Source organism: Acinonyx jubatus, chromosome A3 (assembly GCF_027475565.1).
Source record: "Acinonyx jubatus isolate Ajub_Pintada_27869175 chromosome A3, VMU_Ajub_asm_v1.0, whole genome shotgun sequence".
Classification (NCBI taxonomy): domain Eukaryota; kingdom Metazoa; phylum Chordata; class Mammalia; order Carnivora; family Felidae; genus Acinonyx; species Acinonyx jubatus.
The window spans coordinates 85,212,572-85,235,913 of record NC_069388.1 but is presented as its reverse complement, the minus strand read 5'-3'; the positions used below and the strand labels follow the sequence as shown (position 1 = coordinate 85,235,913).

The 23,342-nt window shown below is 36.9% G+C and overlaps 1 protein-coding gene across 1 annotated transcript in view; it reads right to left on the bottom strand.

Moving 5' to 3' along the window:
- GMCL1 (germ cell-less 1, spermatogenesis associated) overlaps positions 1-22,940 on the bottom strand; it is a 38,910-nt gene extending 15,970 nt beyond the window's left edge. The window contains exons 1-10 of the mRNA XM_027072278.2: positions 22,422-22,940; positions 15,957-16,080; positions 14,064-14,160; positions 12,615-12,712; positions 10,175-10,287; positions 9,427-9,492; positions 7,294-7,378; positions 5,051-5,141; positions 3,822-3,959; positions 1,399-1,468 (exon numbers count right to left, since the gene is read on the bottom strand). Coding sequence (XP_026928079.1) covers positions 1,399-1,468; positions 3,822-3,959; positions 5,051-5,141; positions 7,294-7,378; positions 9,427-9,492; positions 10,175-10,287; positions 12,615-12,712; positions 14,064-14,160; positions 15,957-16,080; positions 22,422-22,681 — 1,142 coding nt within the window. The 5' untranslated portion in view covers positions 22,682-22,940. The remainder of the gene's footprint in view (positions 1-1,398; positions 1,469-3,821; positions 3,960-5,050; positions 5,142-7,293; positions 7,379-9,426; positions 9,493-10,174; positions 10,288-12,614; positions 12,713-14,063; positions 14,161-15,956; positions 16,081-22,421) is intronic.
- Between the last annotated feature and the right edge of the window lie 402 nt (positions 22,941-23,342).

Here is a 23,342-nt window from a genome sequence, read left to right as displayed (position 1 = left end):
ACATTATAAAATGCTTTGAATCTGAATTCCATTAAATAGTTAACTTCCTTTTTTTGTTATTTCTATTTCAACAATCTGACTTTATTTGTGCAGGATAAGTATGCTGTGACTATACATGGAGAAAGATGGAATATAAATTATAAATAAAATAGAAACTAAGAGTCCTGGATAACAACCTCATAATCATTACCATGAGTTTGTATAACACTTTCATATACTCACTGTTTGAATATAAACATAACTAGGTCATATATTTTAGAAAGTTTTTTGGTGTATAAAAATTAGCTAAAACAGGGGCACCTGGGTGGCTCAGTTGGTTGAGCGTCAGACTCTTGATTTTGGGTCAGGTCATGATCTCATGGTTTGTGGGTTCGAGCTCTGCACAGGGTTCTGCACTGACAGTGACGGGCCTGCTTGGGATTCTCTCTCTCTCCCTCTCTCTGCCCTTCCCCTGCTCTAGTTATCGCTCTCTCTCAAAAATAAATAAATAAATAAACATTAAAAAAAAATGTTTTAAAAGAAGTCAGGAGCAAAAAAGGTCAAACTTTTTTTTTTAATGTTTATTTTTGGGAAAGAGAGAGAGAGAAAGCACGAGTGGGAGAGGGCCAGAAAGCAGACAGAGGATCTGAAGCAGGCTCCGTGCAATGAGCACACAGCAGTGGAGCTTGAATGACTTGAGCCAAAATTCAGAGTTGGTCGCTTAACCAACTGAGCCACTCAGCCACCCCAAAAGGCCAAACTTAAGGCCTCTTCCATATACACTCATGGATGGATTGTCTCCTCACACAGCCTACACCAGAGAGCTAGCATAAAGATCAAATAATAAATGTGGAAGTACTTCTATGAACTGCAAAGCACATTCAAAGAACAGATAATCTGCTTTCCCTTAAAATGAAGAAAACAGAATAATTTTGTGTGTCATATGCTTTTGGGGTTACAGTTACAGAGGCCTTGTAACTGGATTATGTTAATTCATTTCAGACTCAAAGGTCTTCAAAAACACCTATTAGTTAATAAAAATTAATCATAATTTCCCACTACCACAAAATAAGGAAATTAGCTTTACCTATTATATAAATATGAAAATCATGCTTTGTGAAAGCATTATTCTAAGCAATATTTAAATATGTTGAAAGAAAATCGTAACACTAGGTGAAACAAAGTATATGAATTATTCAATTTTTACAAATATAGCAAATGACTATTCAAACATTCCATTAATTGATCAGAAAGATATTAATAATATGGATAATGTTATAGAAATGTAAGAATAAAAGTTGATTAACAATCTTTTCTCTAACACCTCTTGATTTTTCAATACAATAAATGCATTTAAAAATTCATAGCAGAAGTTTCTTTTTTTTTTTAATGAACAATGATATCATCTAATATACTTACCCCACCTCACTGTCTTGTTCTGCCCGAAGCATAGCAAGCCACTGCTGTTTGTACACAGAAGATAGCCATTCTAAGATACAAAAATAAACAAAGATAAAAGAAGAATGGTAAATGTGGAAGAACATAAAGCATTTAAAAATTTTAAGAAGTTGATAAAACTGTTACCACTTCTAAAGTCAAGTTTAAAATAGAAAGCAATAAAGCTGGTAGTTTATATTCTACAAATATGCTATAACAATATGGCTTAATGATTTTTAGAGTGGTAAATGTTATTTTGCTTTGCTTTAAGATGGACTTTGCTTAGATTACATGCATTTAAACTAGAATTTAAATCTTTAGTAGATTTAAAGTAGATTAAAGAAAGTAGATTCTTGCATTTAATAGTTTCTTTTTCATAGCTCATATTAATTTTTATGAGAAACATATCCAAAGTAGTATTTTGTTTTTATATAACTTTTAATAGAAGAAAGCTGAATATTAAATTGTATCTTTATTAAATTACCTAAAAATAATTGCTAATTAATGGGAGATAAACCATCTCTGAATTATCAGATCAATCATGCATAGTCAAAAATAATTTTGGCATATCAGATTTAGGTAACTCATTAAAAAGACATTTTAAGTTATTATAAATGGAATAAAAGTTATATTTTTCCTTTAACGAGCATACAATTTTTTTCCGTAAGTCTTGGTAAACTGAAATTTTATTTTAAAAAATTTACTAAAGGGGCGCCTGGGTGACTCAGTCAGTTAAGCCCCTGACTCCTGATGGCAGCTCAGGTCATATCACAGCTCGTGGGTTTAAGCTCCGCATCAGGCTCCATGCTGAATGTGGAGCCTGCTTGGGATTCTCTCTTTCTCTACCTCTCTCAAAAGAAAGAAATAAACAACAACAAAAAAAAACTTAAAAAAATTTGTTAAAAATATAGGTAGAATTGGCTTAGTACCGTATTTGGTTTTCTGTTCTTATTTAATCCCAACCAAGTGAACGGTTTTTCTACTTTTTTAAGTTAAATGATTTCTCAATCTCTACATGAAGGAAGAAGGCAAACCCTAGCGTGATTAAAATCTGGATTTTCACTTCCTAAATCTCTACTCAAAAAAGGTATCCAGACGATTTGCACTGAATTATTGGTATCTCTCTTTAAACCTCTCTAGAAAACACACTTTGAATGTTTCTCTCAAAATATCCTTGCTATTATGCAGAAAACTGCTAAATATCTAGGCCACAGATCATTTGTCTTCAGTAGGTAAAGACTAGAAGTAAAGTTTATGTGAGTCAGTATACACATATACACACTCTGTATCTTGCTGGAATGCATTCTGATTTTTAAATTCTTATCTAATGTATTTTATAAAAAAAAGAAGAGTTGATCCTTTCTCATTAAAATAGATTTCTCAACTCACTAATGGTTATGCCTATAGTTTAAAATGCATTGATCTAGAGAAACAATATGTTTTTCATGATCCATTTATAAAATTGGAATGAAAGGGTTATACATATATATTCTCAAATATCATGTAAGATACAGCCCATGAAAATGTCTTAAAATTTAATTTTAGGGGTGGCTGCTCAGTCAGTTAAGCATCCAACTTTGGCTTAGGTCATGATCTCATGGTTCATGAGTTCAAGCCCCACGTTGGGCTCTGTGCTGACAGCTCAGAGCCTGGAGCCTGCTTCAGATTCTGTCTCCCCCTCTCTCTCTGCCCCTCCCCCTGGCCCGCACTGTGTGTGTGTGTGTGTGTGTGTGTGTGTGTGTGTGTGTGTGTGTCTCAAAAATAAACATTACAAAATTTTTTAAATTTAATTTTAAAATTTAAGATTCTCACAACCTTTGAATAATCTCCTTTAGAACTAAAAGCACTTCAACAAGTTAAAAAAATGGGTACGTAGTTTTGTCTCCCTTTTCTTGCCTTAATCTAAATGAGTAAAAAGCTGAACTGGAAATCTTTCTAGTCACTGGTAGTTCATCCAGCAGCCCAAAAGGAAGTCCACAGAACACGGTTCAAATGCAATGTTGAGAAAAAAGAATCCCTGCTAAAGTGAGTTTGAGAAATATGGGATGAAAGTAAATAAAACAGGTTCATCATTATATTCTTATTTTTTTTAAGTTTATTTGTTTTGAGAGAGAGAGATGAGAGAGAGAGAGAGAGACAGCAGGAGTGGGGAAAGGGGCAGAGAAAGAGGAAGAGAGAGAGAATCCCAAGCAGGCTCTGCCCTGCCAGCATGGAGCCCAATGAGGGGCTAGAACTCAGGAACTGTGAGACCATGACCTGAACCAAAATTGAGAGTTGGACACTTAACCTACTGAACCACCCAGGCACCCTGATAATTTCTATTTATTATTCTTTTCAATGATGTAGAGTACGATTACAATCAGAAAGATGTCACTTAAAATCATAATTCCATCATGTTCTCTTACCTGAAGGTACTAGAGAATCTTGTTCAATAATTCTTGCAGAGGCCAAATCACTGATAATATACTGTAACCTTAAATGCCTGAATACTGACACAAATGGTTTTCCCTGCTCAGTTTCCAGGAAGGCCATACCTTCAAAATCTACAAAAAACAATTTAAATAGGCATTCTTTTCAAATCTATTTATTTTATCCTTACATGTTTTTAATACACACACACACACATCTATTAGAAAATAAGTAAGCTAGTTTTCAAAGATTATATAAACTTGAGGTGTATGGATAAAAACGTAGGGAGATTTAGGAAGTAGCTCCAGGAAATTAACTTTGGTCCCAAGTGACCCGTGGACTGAGATTTCAGTTGTGCACTGTAAGTTTGGAGCTTACAGTGCAGCAAGGTGGGAAAGAAGGCTGGAGAATAGTAGTTTGGGTTATGGCATCTCTCCAGAATCCCCTCTCCTAGGGACTGAGCACTCCACTGGAACTCCAGAGCTCAAATGCCAACCTGAAGGGTCTTCATAAGATACACAGGACATGGATTTGTCTCTTGGGATTCATCTAATTTATGCTTTAGCTACATGAGATGAACACCATTAGTTAACACATTCACCCTCTTCAAACTAGAAAATAATATACAAAGACACTGCAGCCACTGATTTGCAACACATGGGTAGTGTTTATTATTAAAGGAATTCACATTTATGAAGTACATGAATTTTTTTCTTTTAGGGAGAATTTAAGGATATTTCTAGAAAAATAGTTACTCTCAGTTGCATTCCAATGTGCTTTCATGAGTGCAAAGGAAAGGTCTAGAGTTACTACTATCAAACAGGAACTTGTGCATAAGCTCTAGCCTGTTTTCTACTAAACAAGGTATATGCATGGGAGCATACTCAGTCCTGTTGCTATTTAGGATAGGAGAAAAAAGTTGAGAATTGCTACTATAAACTAATCACAAGACATGTTGGTGATAAAATGGGAAAAATAATAGTTTGGGGGATCAAACTATGGTGGTAGTTCAAGGAGTAATAATTCAGTTAATATTTGGCAAAGCATTTTTCTTATCCAGCTTTAATTCTCTCAGGGTAAATTAGGGGCTGAATTAGATAACTGCTTAAAGTCCTCTCCAGACCTAAAATTCTCTAGGTCTACAAATAAGTTAGGACATGATTTTAATAAACTTCAACTTAAAAAGGCCCCTAAAACAAGTTCTAAATAAAGTTTTCAGGCATACCTTTTCTCCTCTTAGAAAACCAGACATCTGTTTCAGTCAAAAGCTGTTTTAAAGATCCATTCCATGAAGGCACAAGTTGAAGGAACATCCACTAGGTTGAAAAAGTAAATTTAAGAAAAAAATTACAAGATTTCACCAGGTTATGATTTTTTATTTAAACTACTTCCACCTTAAAAAATAATATCTAAAAAGTTTAATTTCCAGTACATGCAATTGACAGAAGTAGAACTATCATATGACACACTTACAAGCTTTAAATTCATCATGGCATTAATCATGGTCCAATGATTAATGATTGAACTAAAAGTGTGTGAGAAGGAATAAACTAATTCCTGAAAAGTATTGAAGGCATCAAACAGTACACTCACACAATCAAAAGGTTTAATGTACATATTACATTAGTAATTTTACACTAATTTATTCTACTAATTAACTAAATTTTGCTAAATATTGTATAAGATTATAAAAATAAATTAAACAAGGGAAAAAAGAGTTTCTTATGGTCTCATTATTGTCTTTTCACTCTTGAGACAGTATGCAGAGTAGTTAGGAGCATGGACTTTTAAATCCTGGACCTGCCAATCAACAGCTGGGCCAATTACCCAATTTCTCTGGGTCTTAATTTCTTCATTTGTAAAATGAGCATGAAACTTCATAGGGCACTGAAAGAATTTGTTACACAAAACAAGTGTAACATGTTTTGAATAGTGCCTGGCACATAGTAAGTACTTATCATTACTGGCATAAAAGCAATTACAACAGGAAACAATGAATCCTACCAGTGGCTCAGAGATAGATATGGGCTGTCTACTCTTTCTTTAATGATTGCGTAACTTAGTTACTACACTTCCTTGAAAAAACAAAACAAAACAAAACAAAACAGTAACAGAATCTTATTCCTACCGCAAAACCAAACAATTGCCATGATACAACTTAGTGTCTCATTCCCAGATTTCAAAGCTGTGTTAAATGCAGACTTTGCTGCTGGGGACAAAGGGTTAAAAGCAAAATTATTAAGTGGGAAAAGCAGTAAGAGTAGGACTCACAAGACTTGGGTTCTGCCTCAAGTCTGCCACTTAAAAGCTATAAGAATTCTAAGTCTTATCATCTATAGAACAAGAATGATAGCCAATTTGTCTCTTTAGAGTTGTGAAAATAAAACTACATTAAAAATGTTAAAACTTTTCAAAAGTGTGAAGTGAAACATATACCTGAAGTGCAAATAAGGTCTTCAAGGAATGTCGACATTTTTTTCCTTTAAGTTTATTTATTTATTTTGAGAGAGAGAGAGAGACAGCGTGAAGCAGGAGAGGGGCAGGGAGCGAGGGTGAGAGAGGATTCCAAGCAGGCCCCGCACTGTCCGCACAGAGCCTGATGCAGGGCTGGAACCCATGAACCATGAGATCATGACCTGAGCAGAAATCAAGAGTCGGATGCTTAACCGACTGAGCTACCCAGGTGTCCTAGAATGTTAACATTTTCTAGAAAAAGTGTGAAAATTTCCTCATAAAGTCATTAATTCAACTAAAGCTCAACTTTGAAAACATTTCTGAAAACCATATAAAATATTTAACATTTGTATGTAAATAATAATAACATGTTTGTTGTTGAAAAGAATCTGGGAAAAAAAAAAAACAACCACATTCCTAGGATAGAAAAGTATGTGAAACCAAATAAAGGAACAGGATGGGAGCTCTCATGGCCCACCACTTGTTCTCAAGTGCAGACCCCAACAGGAAGAGAGGTATCTTGCATTCCCAACCGGAAGAGGCCTACTTTACTAGTCTAGCAAGAGAAAGAATTTTTCCCAGTTTAGCTATAAGATCAGCCAACAAGAAAATACCACAACTCAGACAACAAGGAACTCACTTTCCTCCAACCAACTTTCATTCAAAGCAGCCCCTCCCGACTTCCTCCTTTTCTCTACAAAGTAATGTTCCTCTCCTTTGAGATCTGGACTTGCTTATGGTTTGCCATAGCTTACATGTCCCAAATTGCAATTCCTCTGCTATTCACAAATAAATCCATTTTGTTGGTAAAATAACTGGCTCTACTTTTAAAGTTGACAAGTATAAAGAATGCAATTAAAATCACTCAGGATAGCAAATCTCTAAACAAAGACTTTTTAATATTTTGGCATATTTCCTTTTACTTTTCTTACTTTTACACTATTCCTTTATCAATGGACACTAGCTGCTTCCAGCTTTTCACTATTATAAGTAATGCTGAGGTGATACCAATACCTTTTTAAGAGCTGTGTAAACATCCATCTCCACTTGCATCACAAATAAGTTAGATGAACCAATGAGCTGTTTCATGACATTTATACTAGAGAAGATAAAATAGAAGTAGTGAGTTTTCCTCATGCACAGGCTAAACCACCCTGGTAGAATTAAAAAATTTAAGTCTTTCTTATGAAAAACAAATGTGGAATTTAAAATTACCTCAGTCTTTTTGCTCAAGACAAAGAATCTTAGAAATAACCTATCTGAACACTTTTAATTCAGATAGTATACTATGAAAGGTCTTTCTTTGAATTCATAGGAAAACAAAAGAGCACTGATCTGCTAGTAATCAAAGTTAAAACAAGGACTCAATAAGATAACTTTTATCTATTTATAAATATTTATTTATTTTGATAAAGAGTGAGCATGAGTGGGGGAGGGGCAAGAGAGAGAGAGGGAGAGAGAATCCCAAACAGGTTCCACTGTCAGCGCAGAGCCCACACAGGGCTCGATCTTACAAACTGTGAGATAATGGCCTGAACTGAAATCAAGAGTCAGATGCTTAACCGACTGAGCCACCCAGGTGGCCCTCAAGAAGGTAACTTTTAGTATGCTCTGATAAAGTGGCAGTGTTCCTCTTTTGCCTTTCCTACTCATTCATTGGTTAAAAAAAAAAAAATGTCAAATTTCAGTGAATCATCTATATCTTCAAAATAACCTTTAACATTGAGGCTTAAGAGAACTGCTTAATCATAGATTATGTTTTTATTACTATTAAAGACAGTAAGATCTGGGGCGCCTGGGTGGCGCAGTCGGTTAAGCGTTCGACTTCAGCCAGGTCACGATCTCGTGGTCCGTGAGTTCGAGCCCCGCGTCAGGCTCTGGGCTGATGGCTCGGAGCCTGGAGCCTGTTTCCGATTCTGTGTCTCCCTCTCTCTCTGCCCCTCGCCTGTTCATGCTCTGTCTCTCTCTGTCCCAAAAATAAATAAACGTTGAAAAAAAAAATTTTTAAAGACAGTAAGATCAAGAAGTATATATTAGTTTAAACTTAGATTGAGTGGAAATGATATCACCAGTAGCTTTTTTCCCCCTTCCTTTAAGCCATAAAAAGCCAGAAGAACATCTAGGATTTTAGGAAGATCACTATAATTTATCTTCTTTTTGAAAAAGCTCAATGAGAAATTATAAAAGAGAAAAATGATTTCTAATGATTTCCAAACCAAATATAATGTAGAACTTCATTTATACCTTGATAGCACTAGGAAATGATTTTTTTTTTTTCTGTGTAGAATAATGCTTCTCAAACTTTTCTGCCAAAGGACCTCTTAAAGGCAGAGGAAAGGAATGGATCCAAGAATCCAGGAGATGGTCTAGCCATAAAAATAACATTTCTACTACTTCTTGTATTTCATCTTTAAGGTTCAAAGAAACTTGAATTCTCTATATTCCAGAATTCTCTATATTCCATACTGTATTTAAACATAAAAATGTTTATCTTTTTCCCCACCCATGCCTGACAAAAAATAAATAAATAAAAAATTAGTAAAATTGACATCACAGGAATGATCCCTTTAAGGGCAGAGACCATGACATAATCACCTCTGCATCCTTCACAGCCCCTGACAGAGTACTGTTATATACAGTGGACATTCAGGAAGTGTTTATGGAAGGAAGGAAGGAAGGAAGGAAGGAAGGAAGGAAGGAAGGAAGGAAGGAAGGACGGACAAGCAAAGGTAATTCAAAAGGCCAACCTGATTATGAATTTAATTTCATTAGGCTTTGCAAAAAGTTTAAAACAACTTCCTCAAACTTACTTTTACAATGAATGGTAAAGATAATTTTTAAAATAAAACTTGTACATTCTCTAAGAGCCCAGCAAAAATGAAGTAACACTTGAGATTTCTTCTATGGTTTTATAGTAGCAGTGAATTTTTCTATAGAAATTAGCTCAAATACTAGACATAATATACGTTAGTTATGACAAAGAAATTTTGAAGCATTTCTTTAGTTCATAGATACAGTCAAGATACCTTTCATTAAATTGTTGACTTTTTCATAAGGAATATGTTTTTGTATGAAACAAATAAACACTTTAACAAATAAATATTACTTTAGGATAATTAATTGCAAAGTTATTTAAAATTAAAATACCTGAGTTCCTTAAAAAGTTCAACATTCTGGTGAGTCATCAAATTGTTCAGGAGCCATTCAAGGCACCTGAAATTAAAAACATGGAATTATTTATCACATGATACATAAATATGCATTTATGACTTACTTAGTAGGACTTACGGTTAAAATCAAAACAGAATATTAGTCTTGCTAGAACATGCTCAAAGTTTTAAATTTAACAACTGAAAATTTAGTATTATTTTTGTCAGCAGTTATTAAGGAAATATCTCTTTTATATTAATAAGAGCATTTCTAATTAAGAAAACCTCATTTCAAGTTCGTGTTAAATCATTTAGGAAGGGGCTTACAAACTTCTATTACCTTCTTTATAATTTGAAAACAGGTCCTGCAATTCTCAAGAGTTAAAAACATTGCCAGTAACTGTACTGATACAATGTCTATGATGCCTACTACTTAAAAAAAATTTAATAGAAAATTCCCTGTAAAGAATGGCCATAGTTTTTATAAGCCACATATATATATGTGGCATATATATATATACATATATATAAACATGTATAACCCACTCATGGTCACTTACAAAGACAACACTTTCAGGGAATTTACTAATTCATCCAAATGTAAAAAGGGACTTTTTAGAACAAAATTCTAGTCCCCTATCTTTTTTTCCCCTCTTTCTTTCTTATAGCTATACATTCTCTTAACAAACCAAAGCAGCCAAATTCCAAAAAGTGGGATAGGAGGAAAAATAAAAAAGGTAACTCACTTTTTCTTTACAGAATCTAATCCATAGGTCCCTGCTGATGTGTAATAGCCACATACAGTTTTCACATTAATTGTTTCCTTCATTGTCTCACCACACTGCTGTATTAAACCATCCTGTAAATATAAATAAGCACTGGAAAGGCCCATCTCACATGGGAAAAATTAATTCTGAATATGTGCTTTTACATATTAAAAAGTAAAAAAAAAAAAAAAAGGAAGAAAGAAGGAAAGAAAGAAAACTCATTAAGTTCAGCAAGCCTAAATTTTTAAGTCCAGTAAAAATACTGAAAAAAAAAAAAAAAATCCAGCAAGTATTCAACTGAATACTTGGAATTAAAAATGGAAGGGGGCGAGGGGTAAAAGCAGTAAGGTAGTAATGTAGAGATGAATATTGCTTTTCTCTTTCTTTTCTATTCTTCCACACTCTGGGACCTTTGCAAATTTAAGTGGCATTCTGTCTGTTTTGCCTGTTCTTTTTAAATTAAGATCTCTTAACATATTCAGTTGACTATGTGATGGAGCTAGGCAAGTAAACAGTATGAATCATCATAAAGTGTTTATTAAAGTATAAAACACTCATCAATTTCTAAGAGATGCACCTAAAACACATTATTTTAAACTTACACTGCAATATTAATCTAAAATGTTTATATGTAAGATTTCAAATGAACTTTATTCAATATATGGGAAGAATGTCACTTTTTACTTAAATTTCTGAACTATATTCATCATGCAAGTGTATTATTAAATTAGTTAGTTAAGTCATAAAGGTAATGCAGAAAATGGGATTTAGGACAAAACCAAAAGAACTAAAGTTAGAAAACAAAGTGTACTTGTTGGAAGTAAGTATTGAAAGGATCACAACATTTAAAAAAACCAAATGATCTCAGCCAAGTATACTGAGCAAGCTATTAACTAATACTTCAAATAAATCAGTATACAAATGTCACATAAAAAGAAACTTTATTAACATTTTTTAAAGATCAAAATAAAACACTGACTCCATTAGGATTTTAAACTTACCTGGAAGTCACTGGAGACTACCCATCTCCTGCCCCCTCTACCTTCCTCTTAACATCTTATCTGTCCAGTGGATTATCCCTGCTTAATCTTTCTGTGATCCAGTTTCTCCTCTCCATTCTTACTGCTACTGCCCTACTTCAGACTCTGATTTGGGACTACTGCAGTAAGCTTTTGTCTCTAATGTACTCCTCTTTCCTTCAATACATCCTTTACATTATTTCCAAAGTATTCTTTCTAAAACATAACTGTCTTTCTTCTGATTAAAATCTTTCAAAAGTACCTACATTTGAATCTAAACTTCTTAAAAGGTACAGAGGGATTTTCATGATCTGGACTCTGCCTCCTTCTCTCCAACCCTTTTTCTTTTCTGTGCTAGCGTCATGTTCCACTCAGATTCTCTAGGCCTCCATGTCACACATCTCCAGGTCTTAATTTGCTCTGTATAAAAAGCTTCGTTCCTTCTTCTTTCTTTGCAACATAAATACATTTCCAGTTTTCAAGACTCAACTTCCTTCTTTGCACCACCAGGTTGAACTGACCACTCCCTCCTTTGTTCATCTGCTAAATCCTATGGGATGTTTATTATCATACTCATGATACACTGGACAGTTCTTACTTTATCTCTGGGTCTGTGTATCAACCCTCCCTTCCCCCATTCCACACACACATTATATTATGAGTTCCTTGAAGCAGACTATATCTTCGTTTACCTTTGGATCTCTATTGCAAGTTTAACATGTTGCTCAATATACTTCTGTTGAATGAACAAATCTGTCAATCTACCAACAGATTATATATATTCATGTGGTTTACCACAACTATTTCATAATTAAGAAAAAGTTGACAAAGTAAGCACTCAATGTTTTTCAAACCCATGAACTAAATGAATTAGTAATCAAAGCAATCTGCTTATGAACAGTCAAGATAAACCATTAATGAACTGAAATCTGTAAATGGACCTAGACAAATAAATTCTTACCACACTATAGTAATTCTACAGTATCTACATCCAAATACCTTGCATTCATGCTACACAGACATGATGATCCCCTCAGCTATAATAAATTGCTTTTAAATTTTATTTTACTGAGGGTTGATGGGGGGTGGGAGGGAGGGGAGGGTGGGTAATGGGTATTGAAGAGGGCATCTTTTGGGATGAGCACTGGGTGTTGTATGGAAACCAATTTGACAATAAATTTCATATATTTAAAAAAATAAAAAATGAAAAAAAAGAAATTTTATTTTATTAGTATTTTTTTGGTTAAGCTTTTTAAATGACTTATCACAAGTGACATGTTCATATATTTCATTTTTATTTTAAAAGCTGTAAAGACCTAAGCTTTTTCTTGTTTTTGCAATAGATACTTTGAACCAAAGGTCCAACTGTGATCCTTTCTTTGAATAAGGTACATACTCACCAACTGCAACATACAAGCTGCTGCTAAAATGGCAATAACTCGACTGGGCTTAATTAAGACATCATCTCGATACAGTGACCCAAATGCAACCTGCAGTGCTGAAAGCAAAAGTACAGGCATGGAATGAAATACAATGTTATCTATAAATTATTAAAAAATAACAATGACCATCTTCCCACTCTTCAGATGTATGCCTAAATTCAGGCATGCATCTGAATTTAGGATGTACATAACAGGAGAAGGGAAGTACACTAATTAAAATGTTAGTAATGGTTACTGATTAATGGAGCTAGTTTAATAACAATGTTATAAATTTCCATTTATTCTAGCTAAATAAAAGAGCTGGATTCTTCTACATCTAATCTTGACATTAGTTGGTGGTCAGAGTTAAGACACTCTTGGAAAAAGTTTTATAAAGATACCTCTGAGTAGACTAATCAGTAAGTACACAGACCCCATGATATCTTAACCCTGGTGCTTCCAGTGCTTCACTGCTGGGGAGTGGGGAATAGCTCTTGGCTCCTATCCACGCCACATGCTCCCCCAGTCACCCCAGCTATCTAGGCCTGCCCTTCCTTCTCTCCACTGCCACACTTGTGTTTTTAAATATTCTTAACTTTTCTCTTTGCCTATGTGGTGAGTACTGGTTATTTCCACTTGGGTTATCAAAGGGGGAAACAGAAAATGAGCACTGGAACAGAAATTAGGAGTACAGGCTGACTGATGAATGTAAGCCCCTTAAATCCTCTGGGCCTCAGCTTCCTCATCTAAGAACTCATAGCTCTAAAACAACATTGATTATGTGATTCATACCCTATTGTTCCCAGAGAAAGTCTTCATACATGGGGAATAATCAATAAACACTATTTACTCGCTTTTCTTTTTCTTTTTTTAAACCATTAAACTATGTAATTTTAAAAAACAGTCACACTCTTCCTTCCTTCACCCTACATCCTCAATACCCCAGGTGGATATATTTACAACAATAAATAAACAGACCAATAAGGCCCATATGACTAAGTAGATTAAGGATAGGTAGAGCAAAATTGATAAGGGGCGCCTGGGTGGCTCAGTCAGTTAAATGTCCAACTTCAGCTCAGGTCATGATCTCATGGGTCGTGGGTTCAAGCCCTGCATTGAGCTCTGTGCTGACAGCTCAGAGCTCAGAGCCTGGAGCCTGCTTCAGATTCTGTGTCTCCCTGTCTCTCTGCCCCTCCCCTGCCTGTGCTCTGTCTCTCTCTCAAAAATAAATAAACGTTAAAAAAAAAAAAAAAAAAACCACAGAATTGATAGAACTATGGAGCAAATCAGTACAAAGCTGTCACGCTGGGGTGTTAAATGGAGCTTTTATCTAGCCTGCAAAGTTAGAAGAAAATATTTATTTTCTACCAAAAGAATAAAAAGGATATGTTATAATTTTTGCATAGTAGTAATTATAGTGGTGGTTACCTTCTATATCAATATTCTGGTCAGGAATCTCCAGTTCAATTATGTTCATGCTGGATTCTTTCCAAGAACCACTGAACATACTAGAAAAGTAGCCAGACTTAAAAAAACAAAACAAAACAAAATGATTATCCAGTACTTTCTGGGTCTTCTGAATTATTTTCCCATTTCTAATTCCAAACAACTGTTCTATCAAAATGAACCCATATTATTTTGGGAGAAAAAGAATTGCTAAATATGTCTACAGGAAAAATGAAATTAAGATAAGGACACTTTTAAGTATGTCAAAATACTTTCAGTTTAGTATTAGTTTAATGAAAACAAAACCAAATTCTCATATTACTATCTGAATTCCTATATTACTATTTGAGCCTCCCGTTAGCTTTTTACTTAGTTAAAACAATTTCTGAGTCTATTACAGGTATGTTTTCCTTCTCAATGGCATTCTAAATTCAAGCTTAGAAAATATATATTTAAGTCTCTCATGAACATATGACAACACACAAGGTGAATACACAATCATGTACTGGGGAAGACAGAAGGCTAAGAACCTTCATACTGTTGAATCCTTACTGTATTACGGGCTGTAAAGGGTCCAAGCCAGTCCGAAGTCAGCATTAATGGGATGATCCCCATATATCAGGATAAATCTGAAGTCTAGTTTTATCTAATCAGAAAATTCCAGAATGAACCTGATTCTTGGAAAGGTACCAGAATGGATGAAGTCTTTAGTTACCTTCTAGATAGCACCTCTCATAACTAGAATTACTTTGGAATAGATCAAATATTAACAATTTTACTGAATACTTAGTATGTATAAGGCACTGTGAATATAGCAGTTAACAAAACAGACACTGTTTCTGTCCTCAGGGGGCTTATTAGACTGTAGCATGTAGTTTGTCCTATAATCAGTACAGTTTCTCTTGAGAGTGAAAGCCTACACAGAGGCATTCTCATCCTTAAATTCACAAAAGTGCTCTCTGAGATTAAAAACAGATAGGACCCTATTCTCAAGTTGAGAGCAATATTCTGATATATTCCCTGGGCTATATACCTCTGGCCAAATTAAACTTGACTATTATGATAATGATTGTGATTAAAATGTTATAGAAAAAGTTCCCTTAAAATACTTCTACTGGAAAATCTTATACTATACTGTCTTACCAGTAATTATTGTCAAATAGTGAAGAAGACAGAAAATATAAACTCCATAGGATAAAAACTGAATTGTTCCCTGTTCTATTCCCAATGCCTAGAACAATGATTTGAAGAAAGAATAGATAGATTTGATGAAAGAATGAGTAAAATATTTGAGCCATTAGAGCAACATTTTTTTTCCTTTTGAGAGTTTTGAATCTTTAAAATATGATGGCAGATAGTAATATTTTCAGCACACAAACCAAACAGGTATATCAGCTAAATAAGTTGGTCTATATTTGTTGGGTCTTGTCTTTAAGTTAACTGCATTTTCCATTCAACCATAACTACAAAGGAACATTTCAGCTAAATTTATTCAATTTAAATAACTACATACAAAATAAACAAACTCAACAATCTTAATTTTAGGCATTCCCCCCCCCCCCCCCCTTTTCCCTCTTGTCAGCAGAGGGCACTAAAATAAGAACCTTACTGAAGTAATGACAAAAAGGTATTTGCTAGGCTGGTATGACAATGAAAATTCAAAATCTGTTTTCTAGACTAAACTAAGTTTTCACTAACAGAGTGTGCCATATTTTGATAAAATAAGACTCTGTGTGAGATGATAGGATTTAGACAACCACTATCCATGCAAAACAATTACTGTGAAATGCAATAAGAAAGAACAGGACTTGAAAGAGTTTGAGCTATTTTTAAGTGACTACCTTGCTTACTCAAATAGAAAAATAAAATACTTACTTGACATAAATATATTTTGTGTAAGTTCCACTCTTCTCCTAGAGCACATATCTTAATGTCACTATTTTCTCCATTCAAAAATAAGGTTTGATAAATATATTTGGATGTACTCTTTAATTTTTTCCTGTTAAAGGAAATGCAAATGTTACATATGTGTAAAACTGAGTGTTTTACTGATTTTGCATAAAACTCAAAATATTCCTTTTGTTCAATTTCTATTAAATAGAGCCAAGTTATTCATTGTGTAAAAGGAAAGAGGGATATTATATATTCAAATTTGCATTAGTACGTAAGAAACTAATGATAGTAGTAATCTCTAGGGTACTCTATTGCCAAGAGGGTTAATAGTGGCCAGCTAGAAGGGATAGCATGTACAGGTGACCTTTCACTGTACACTCTTACAATATGTATTTGTTGAACTAAGTGAATTACCTGTAGGTCAGCACGTGATTTTTGCTTATTTCCTCATTTAGAAAAGAGTACTATGGAGGATCTCAGTACAACTTCAATGCTACTGCTATGCAACTACAAAGTGCAGAACAAGAATAAAAATTTTACCTATCCAAGTAATTTTGAGAATAATTTATATCTAATCTTATTTTGGTATCAAACTATTCCTAAACTCGTTAAAAGCATTTTCACCCTCATTGGTCAAATGGTTTGCAGCCTTAGATCAAAGGTTTTCAAAACTTTGCTCAATGGAGAAACGTCTTAGGAGCCACCAGGGATAGCTGAGGAGTGAACTCTGAACATCCTCACTAACTTCAACTAGGGCAGCATCACATTTTGAGGATTTCTGCATAAAATTTCATTTAAAAGATAACTATATATATATGTGTGTGTATATATACATGTGTATATACACACAACATACACACACACATATATATACATATATATAATTTTAATTTGATAATCATTGCTCAAGATGGTCCAATGAATAAGAAAAGCCCTAGGCAGAGGCCGATAAATACCTTTTTGTGTTCCTGGCCAATCCTGACAAGCTTTCTTAGTAGTTAAAAATTCCTAGTCTTTTTTTTTTAATTAAAAATATTTTTAATGTTTATTTTTGAGAGAAAGAGAGAGAGAGAGAGAGAGAGAGAGAGAGAGAGACAGACAGACAGAGCACGAGCAGGGAAGGGGCACAGAGAGAGGGAGACACAGAATCCAAAGCAGGCTCCAGGCTCTGAGCTGTCAGCACAGAGCCCGATGGGGGCTTGAATTGCGAGACCATGACCTGAGCGGAAGTGGGACACTTAACCAGCTGAGCCACCCAGGCACCCCAAAATTTTTAGTCTTTTTAAAAATGAAGTAACTGTTTCAGATGATGTCTTGAACCAATGTGTTTGACATGTCTTCCCAACAGACAGTAAAAACAGCACATGCTCTGGTAGTAGAGGCTTGGGTTTGAGTCCCAGCTCCACCACAGCTCAGTTACTCCAGATGCAAAGAGAATATTAATAGTAAGCACTTTATTGGGTTACTATGAGAAACAAATGAGACAATATAGTTTCTAGTTCCTGATAGCACCATCCCCAGATTGCATTAAAAGTACAGAAAGGGGGGCGCCTGGGTGGCGCAGTCGGTTAAGCGTCCGACTTCAGCTCAGGTCACGATCTCGCGGTCCGTGAGTTCGAGCCCCGCGTCAGGCTCTGGGCTGATGGCTCAGAGCCTGGAGCCCGTTTCCGATTCTGTGCCTCCCTCTCTCTCTGCCCCTCCCCCGTTCATGCTCTGTCTCTCTCTGTCCCAAAAATAAATAAACGTTGAAAAAAAAAAAAAAGTACAGAAAGGAATAAACCCACAGTAGCAAAAAGGAAGGGTGGGTTTATCATCTGATAAGAGACCAGAATATATTCTGAAGGTCTAGTATGAAGGCTGAAGGCCATCTGCCCTTCAGAAGTGTGTGTGGGTTAGGAGAGATCTCAGGGGTAATAAAAGGCAGAAGTAAGGCACAAAGTGGGGAAATGTGTTCCTTTAATGGCCTCCTCCACAATGTATGAACACAGAGTACAGATAACCAGAGCACAGACAACTCAGGCATAAAGATTCCAATGCTCTTCTAGAAAGGAGAGAGAGGACAAATCTATCAGGAGAAGCTGAGACTTTAGTATAGGTGATGGCACCCCACACAAAGCAATCCTTATTCTGACATTTGGGGAATCTGTAGCCTGTTAGCTCTTAACCCATTCACCCTGAATCATGGTCCCCAAACTATGGGTTAAAGCACCTAGAGCACCACACCAAACTCAGGGAAGTGTGTGGAATATTTTATATTTGAAGGAAACACAGCAAGATCTTTGAGACACCATGTTACCTACTACTATCATAGTCATACTAACTATGAGATACTTCTTTAGGACCAGAGGTACCATTTAAAAAACTACTGAGACTCTAAGGGTGCTGTGAACAAAAAAAATTTGGGAATTTCTGCTCTAAAATGAAGCATGCCCCACCCATATCCAATTTAGTAATCAGTCTTTCTACTTAAAGGGAAGGCTTAGTTTAATTTACTCAATTAAAACACACGCACACACGCACGCACATGTTACTCATTCTAAATACCAAGAATCACCCAACCAAGGATCACCCAACATGAGGAGAATCTGGAGTATTCAAGACCATTAAAAAGACAAACCCAGAGGAAATACATTAATTCAGGGAAAAGAGAGCTTAAAACACTCTAAAATTAGCACATCTAGATATAGATATCTGAGATTATTACATTTATAAAACAACAGGATACTATGATAAAGGAAACAAGAAAGAAAAGAGCTCTTCGAGATTAAAAACATGGTTGCTAAAATTAATAAGCCAAAAGAGAGGATACTGAGAAAGTTAAGGAAATTTCCTAGAACATAAAGCAAAAAAGACCTAGAAAGGACAAAAAGAAAAGAGAAAGAGGTACAATCCAAGAAATCCAAAATCTGGTTTAAGAGGAGTCCAAGAAAGAGAAAACAAAGATAACAGGAAAAAGGAAATCATGGAGAAATTAATGGAAGGAAATTTTTCCAAACTAGTCTCCAGATTGTAAGAATCAACCAAGTACTGAGGCCATTAAAAAACCCATACTTAAGCACATTCTAGTTAAATTCCAAAACACCGATGAAAAAATTCCAAAATTTCCAGAGGAAAAAAAAAGGCCACCTAAAAAGAAAGTTAGACCAGCATCATACTTCTCATCAACACTGTAGGCGAGAAAACAACGAAGTAATATCATAAAGGATATGAAGTTATTTTAGATTAGATTTCCATACTCAAAGGATGAATAAAGTTAGAGACTAAATTTACATTCAGATAAGCACAAATTACCTCCTTTTGCATCCCTTCTGAGTAAAATACATGAGGATACAGTTCTCCAAAATGGGTGAGAAAGAAAAAGATACAAGCTACAGAAAACAGTAGATCCAATCCTAGAGATGGGATGAAAGTAAGCCCCAGGATAAGCACAGACCCAGAAAGCAATGGTTCCAGAATGGAACAGGAGGATGAAGGGACCCAAGAGGGGGGTCTTGGGTTTAGAGGAGGACACCATGCAAGCGTGTTTAGAAAGATAGGAAAACGTGAATATATAATGAAGGGATATTATTCTTTTGTCAATGGTGGTGGGGGGCAGTTAGAAATTCTAGGAAAATTAAAAAGCAATACAAAAACAACAACAAACCAACTATCATAAAAAGATACAAATGAAAACAGGGTCTGACTTTGAAAACTTGATGGAATGTAGAAAAAAGATTCCATTTAACTACAAGGTTAGAAAATTTCTCCAATAGAAAAACAAAGCGTTGTGACACTGGATCCAGGAAGTATGGTTTATAATCCTAGCACACTACTTGACTTTGTAGTGAACAATATTTACATAGTTATAATAACAAATACTGTTTACTAGGTTTCAAATTTTACAACCAAGGCACAGCAAACAACCAAGATCTGGTTGCAGAACAGCTGAGTTTCAACAGTCATGTTAATGTAAAAGTAAAATATGCAATTGTCAAAAGGTATGAATGAAATGGAAGGTGGGCTTGGTAGCCAAAACTTTTCATGGAGTAGCTGGTTGAGGTGGGAGAGTGCTCAGAACAACCTCAGGGAGCATAATTAGTGTCAACACACAAATTTCCAGGTCTTAGTATCTTTTTACACACTTCAACCACACTGGGCTGAATAGCCAGGCCTCTTCCACTGATATAAAACATACTAAATTCTGGATGTATTTTCTTTTCAATTAATTTTTAAATATTTATTTATTTTGAGAGAGAGAGAGAGAGAGACACCATGTGACCATGTTGACACAAGGGCCAGAGAGAGAGAGAGGGAGAGAGAGAATCTCAAGCAGGTTCCACATTGCCAGCTCAGAGCCCAACTCAAAGCTGGAACCCTCAAACCGTGAGATCATGACCTGAGCTGAAATGAAGAGCTGGATGCTCAATCACCTAAGCACCCCTAAATTCTGCATGTATTTTCTAATAAAGGTTTGTTTTAAAGACTTTCCATTCTAGTCCACTCATGTAGTTCAGGGGTTGGCAAACCTTTTATGTAAAGGTCTGAACAGTAAATATTTTCAGCTTTGTGGGCCAGACAGACTCTAAGCAAATTTGTTGGCATCCCAGTAAGCAGCTGCCTGCTTACCAGCCTTAGCCGACCACATCTCAGCTTCTCTACCATCTAGTGGGCTATAGCCTTACCTCCTCCAATATCTGAATTTCACTCTGGGAAAGATGGCTCTATTCAAAATTTGTTCCTTCCTTGGATGTTCTCAGTCTGAGAAGTGGTGAATTGCTCCCTCTGTCTTCTATTCCTATACATTTTTAGAAATCTCTTTACCTTAGTAGTTTACCTTCAGTAATTAATTCCCCTTTCCTTGTTAATGGTTATATTACATTTTCCTTTTTCAAATTGCTGCATGATTTCTCTTTTGAATGGATCCTGACATATATATTTCAATGACATTAAATACAAGTGGTCTAAATACTAATTAAAAGACAGAGATTATCCTAATGGATTAAAAAAGAGGCTAGACCCAACTATATGCTTTCTACAAGATACCTATTTTAAATATAAAGATACAGGTAAAAAAGAAAACAATGGAAAAGATATACATTTTAAACACCCGGTAGTAGTGGAAAGTAGTAGTGGAAATATTACCAGGGATAAAGAGAGACATTTTGTAATGTTAAAGGAGGTCAATTTATCAAGGAGACATAATATTTACAGAGCACTTCAATACCAGGCACTGTGCATTATATGGACCCTAAAAGGCAAGTATTGGGGTGCCTGGGTGGCTCAGTTGGTTAAGCATCTGACTCTTGGTTTGGGCTCAGGTCATGAGCTCATGGTTTGTGAGTTCAAGCTCCACCTCAGACTCTGTGCTGACAGCACTGAGCCTGCTTGGGATTCTCTCTCCCCCTCTCTCTGCCCCCCATCCCCCTCTTGCTCACACTCTCTAAATATGTAAACAAAAAATAAACAAACTTAAAAAAGGGCAAGTATTAATTTCTCCATTTTACTTAAGAAGAAAAAAGGCTATTAAGCTCAGAATCTGAGCTCTTTATACTATAGTGACTCTCCAAAAAGGTAACTGAAGAATTTGACAGGGGTGGGGGTGGGTGGTGTTCATGTCTGTAAATAAACAACAAGCATTCATACATAAAACTCTATGAAAGATTTTTAGATAACACACTATTAACAGAGGCTATCCATGATACTTTCATTTCACAATAAATATGTTACATTTGTGTAGCAAAGTTTTTCAATCTTTTTTTTTGAAGTTTCATTTAAAATACTGCATTTATCCCACTGATCTTAAAAAAAAGGCAATCAGATTACTTTATGTGGAAACGTATTCTATGCATAAACTACGTTCTAATTTTCTAATTCACAAGTAAACATCCTGTGTTTCAACTCTTTGAAAAAAGGTTAAGCAAGCTGCAGCAATGACTTACACATATCCACGGTCAACGTTCAAGTACTAGAGGCTCTAACTTTGTTCCCAATAAGGAACAAATGTACACTGCTGATAAATTTCACCTTTACAGTTAAAGAGAACTCTCGTGTGTGTGCTAACTTCCCTTTACACTGATGGACATGCCCCTTAAGGTAACCGGATGCAAAACAACTTCTCCTGCCACCCACTCAGAGAGGAGGACAAAGGTGTACTACGGAAGGCCAGCCAGCCTTTGGAGCCTAAGGTTTAATGAGGCGTGAGCTCTGGCTTGGCGTTTGCCAGTCTCATCTTGGGGCTGTAACACCACTCGGGCAGCGTCTGTGGTTTATAATCCAGAACACCAGGCGCCTCCCAAGGCGCTCCCCATCCGCCCCGCATCAGGCTGGCTCCCACGTTTCCCGGTCAAGGGCACGTCCGTTCCTCACCCGCTGGGGAGCGCCGCACCCCCAAGCGCACCCGGCGCCGGGCTTGTCCCCAGGCGGGGCCCTGGAGCTGCCCAACAGGTGCGGGCGCGTCCCTTCACGTACCTGCGCGGGGTGTTGAAGAGTCGCTGCTGCTCGTCCCCTTCCTCCTCATCCTCGTCTGTCTCGGAGTCGGGGTGACAGTAGCAGAAGGCCCCACTGCTCCTCTTGCGCTTGCGGCTGCCTGGGCAGTAACAGAAGCCGTGGCCCGCAGCGTCGCCGCCAGACTCCGGCCTGCGGGTCGAGCCCCCCGCCCCAGAACCCGGCTCCTGCTGGGCTCGGGCTCGCCCCGGGTGGCGTAGCACTCGGCTGCTCAGGGAGCCCATGGACCACGGCTCCCCAGGACTTCAGGGAGCGCACCTCAGGGAGCCCAGCGGAGGCGGTCTCCCGCCATGGCCCGGCCGCCGCCCGCCTCCACCCAGCCCAGGTGCCTACACGGCCACCTTCTCACGCGCAGCCCCAACCGTCGCAGCGGACGCTACCGCCTCCATCCTCCGCCCCGCCCGCCGCGTCCAGCCGCGCGGCGCGCCGGGACCGCAGAACCTCGCCCCCTCGCTATCGCAACAAAGCGCGGACCGGAAGGCGCGTGCGCGCGGCGAGCCTCCGGAAGGGGCGGGGGAAGGAGAGTGTGCGTGGTGGGTGGGGCCTGCGCTGAAAGGTAAAGGGGGTTGGAGCCGGGACGCTTGTCCGCGCGCAGGCGGCTAGCGGCCTGCTCTCCGCTTGGGTCTCGCGCTACCATGAGATTTGGGGCCAATCTGGATTTTAGCGTTACTTCACACACCCCTTTGTATTAGCCCGACCGGGAGTTCCAGCTCATTGATTGTTTCTGCAAAAGTTCCTTGAGTTCCGGATACCTAGTAGGCTCTGTGCTAAGTAGGGGCAAAAAAGATGGTGCTGTTTGGGCTCTTCCTTAGAGGAGCTCACCACTAGCTGGGATCACGCCTTGCGGGCATTTGGCAAGGCTTCCTCGGGGAGGAGGACCTACTA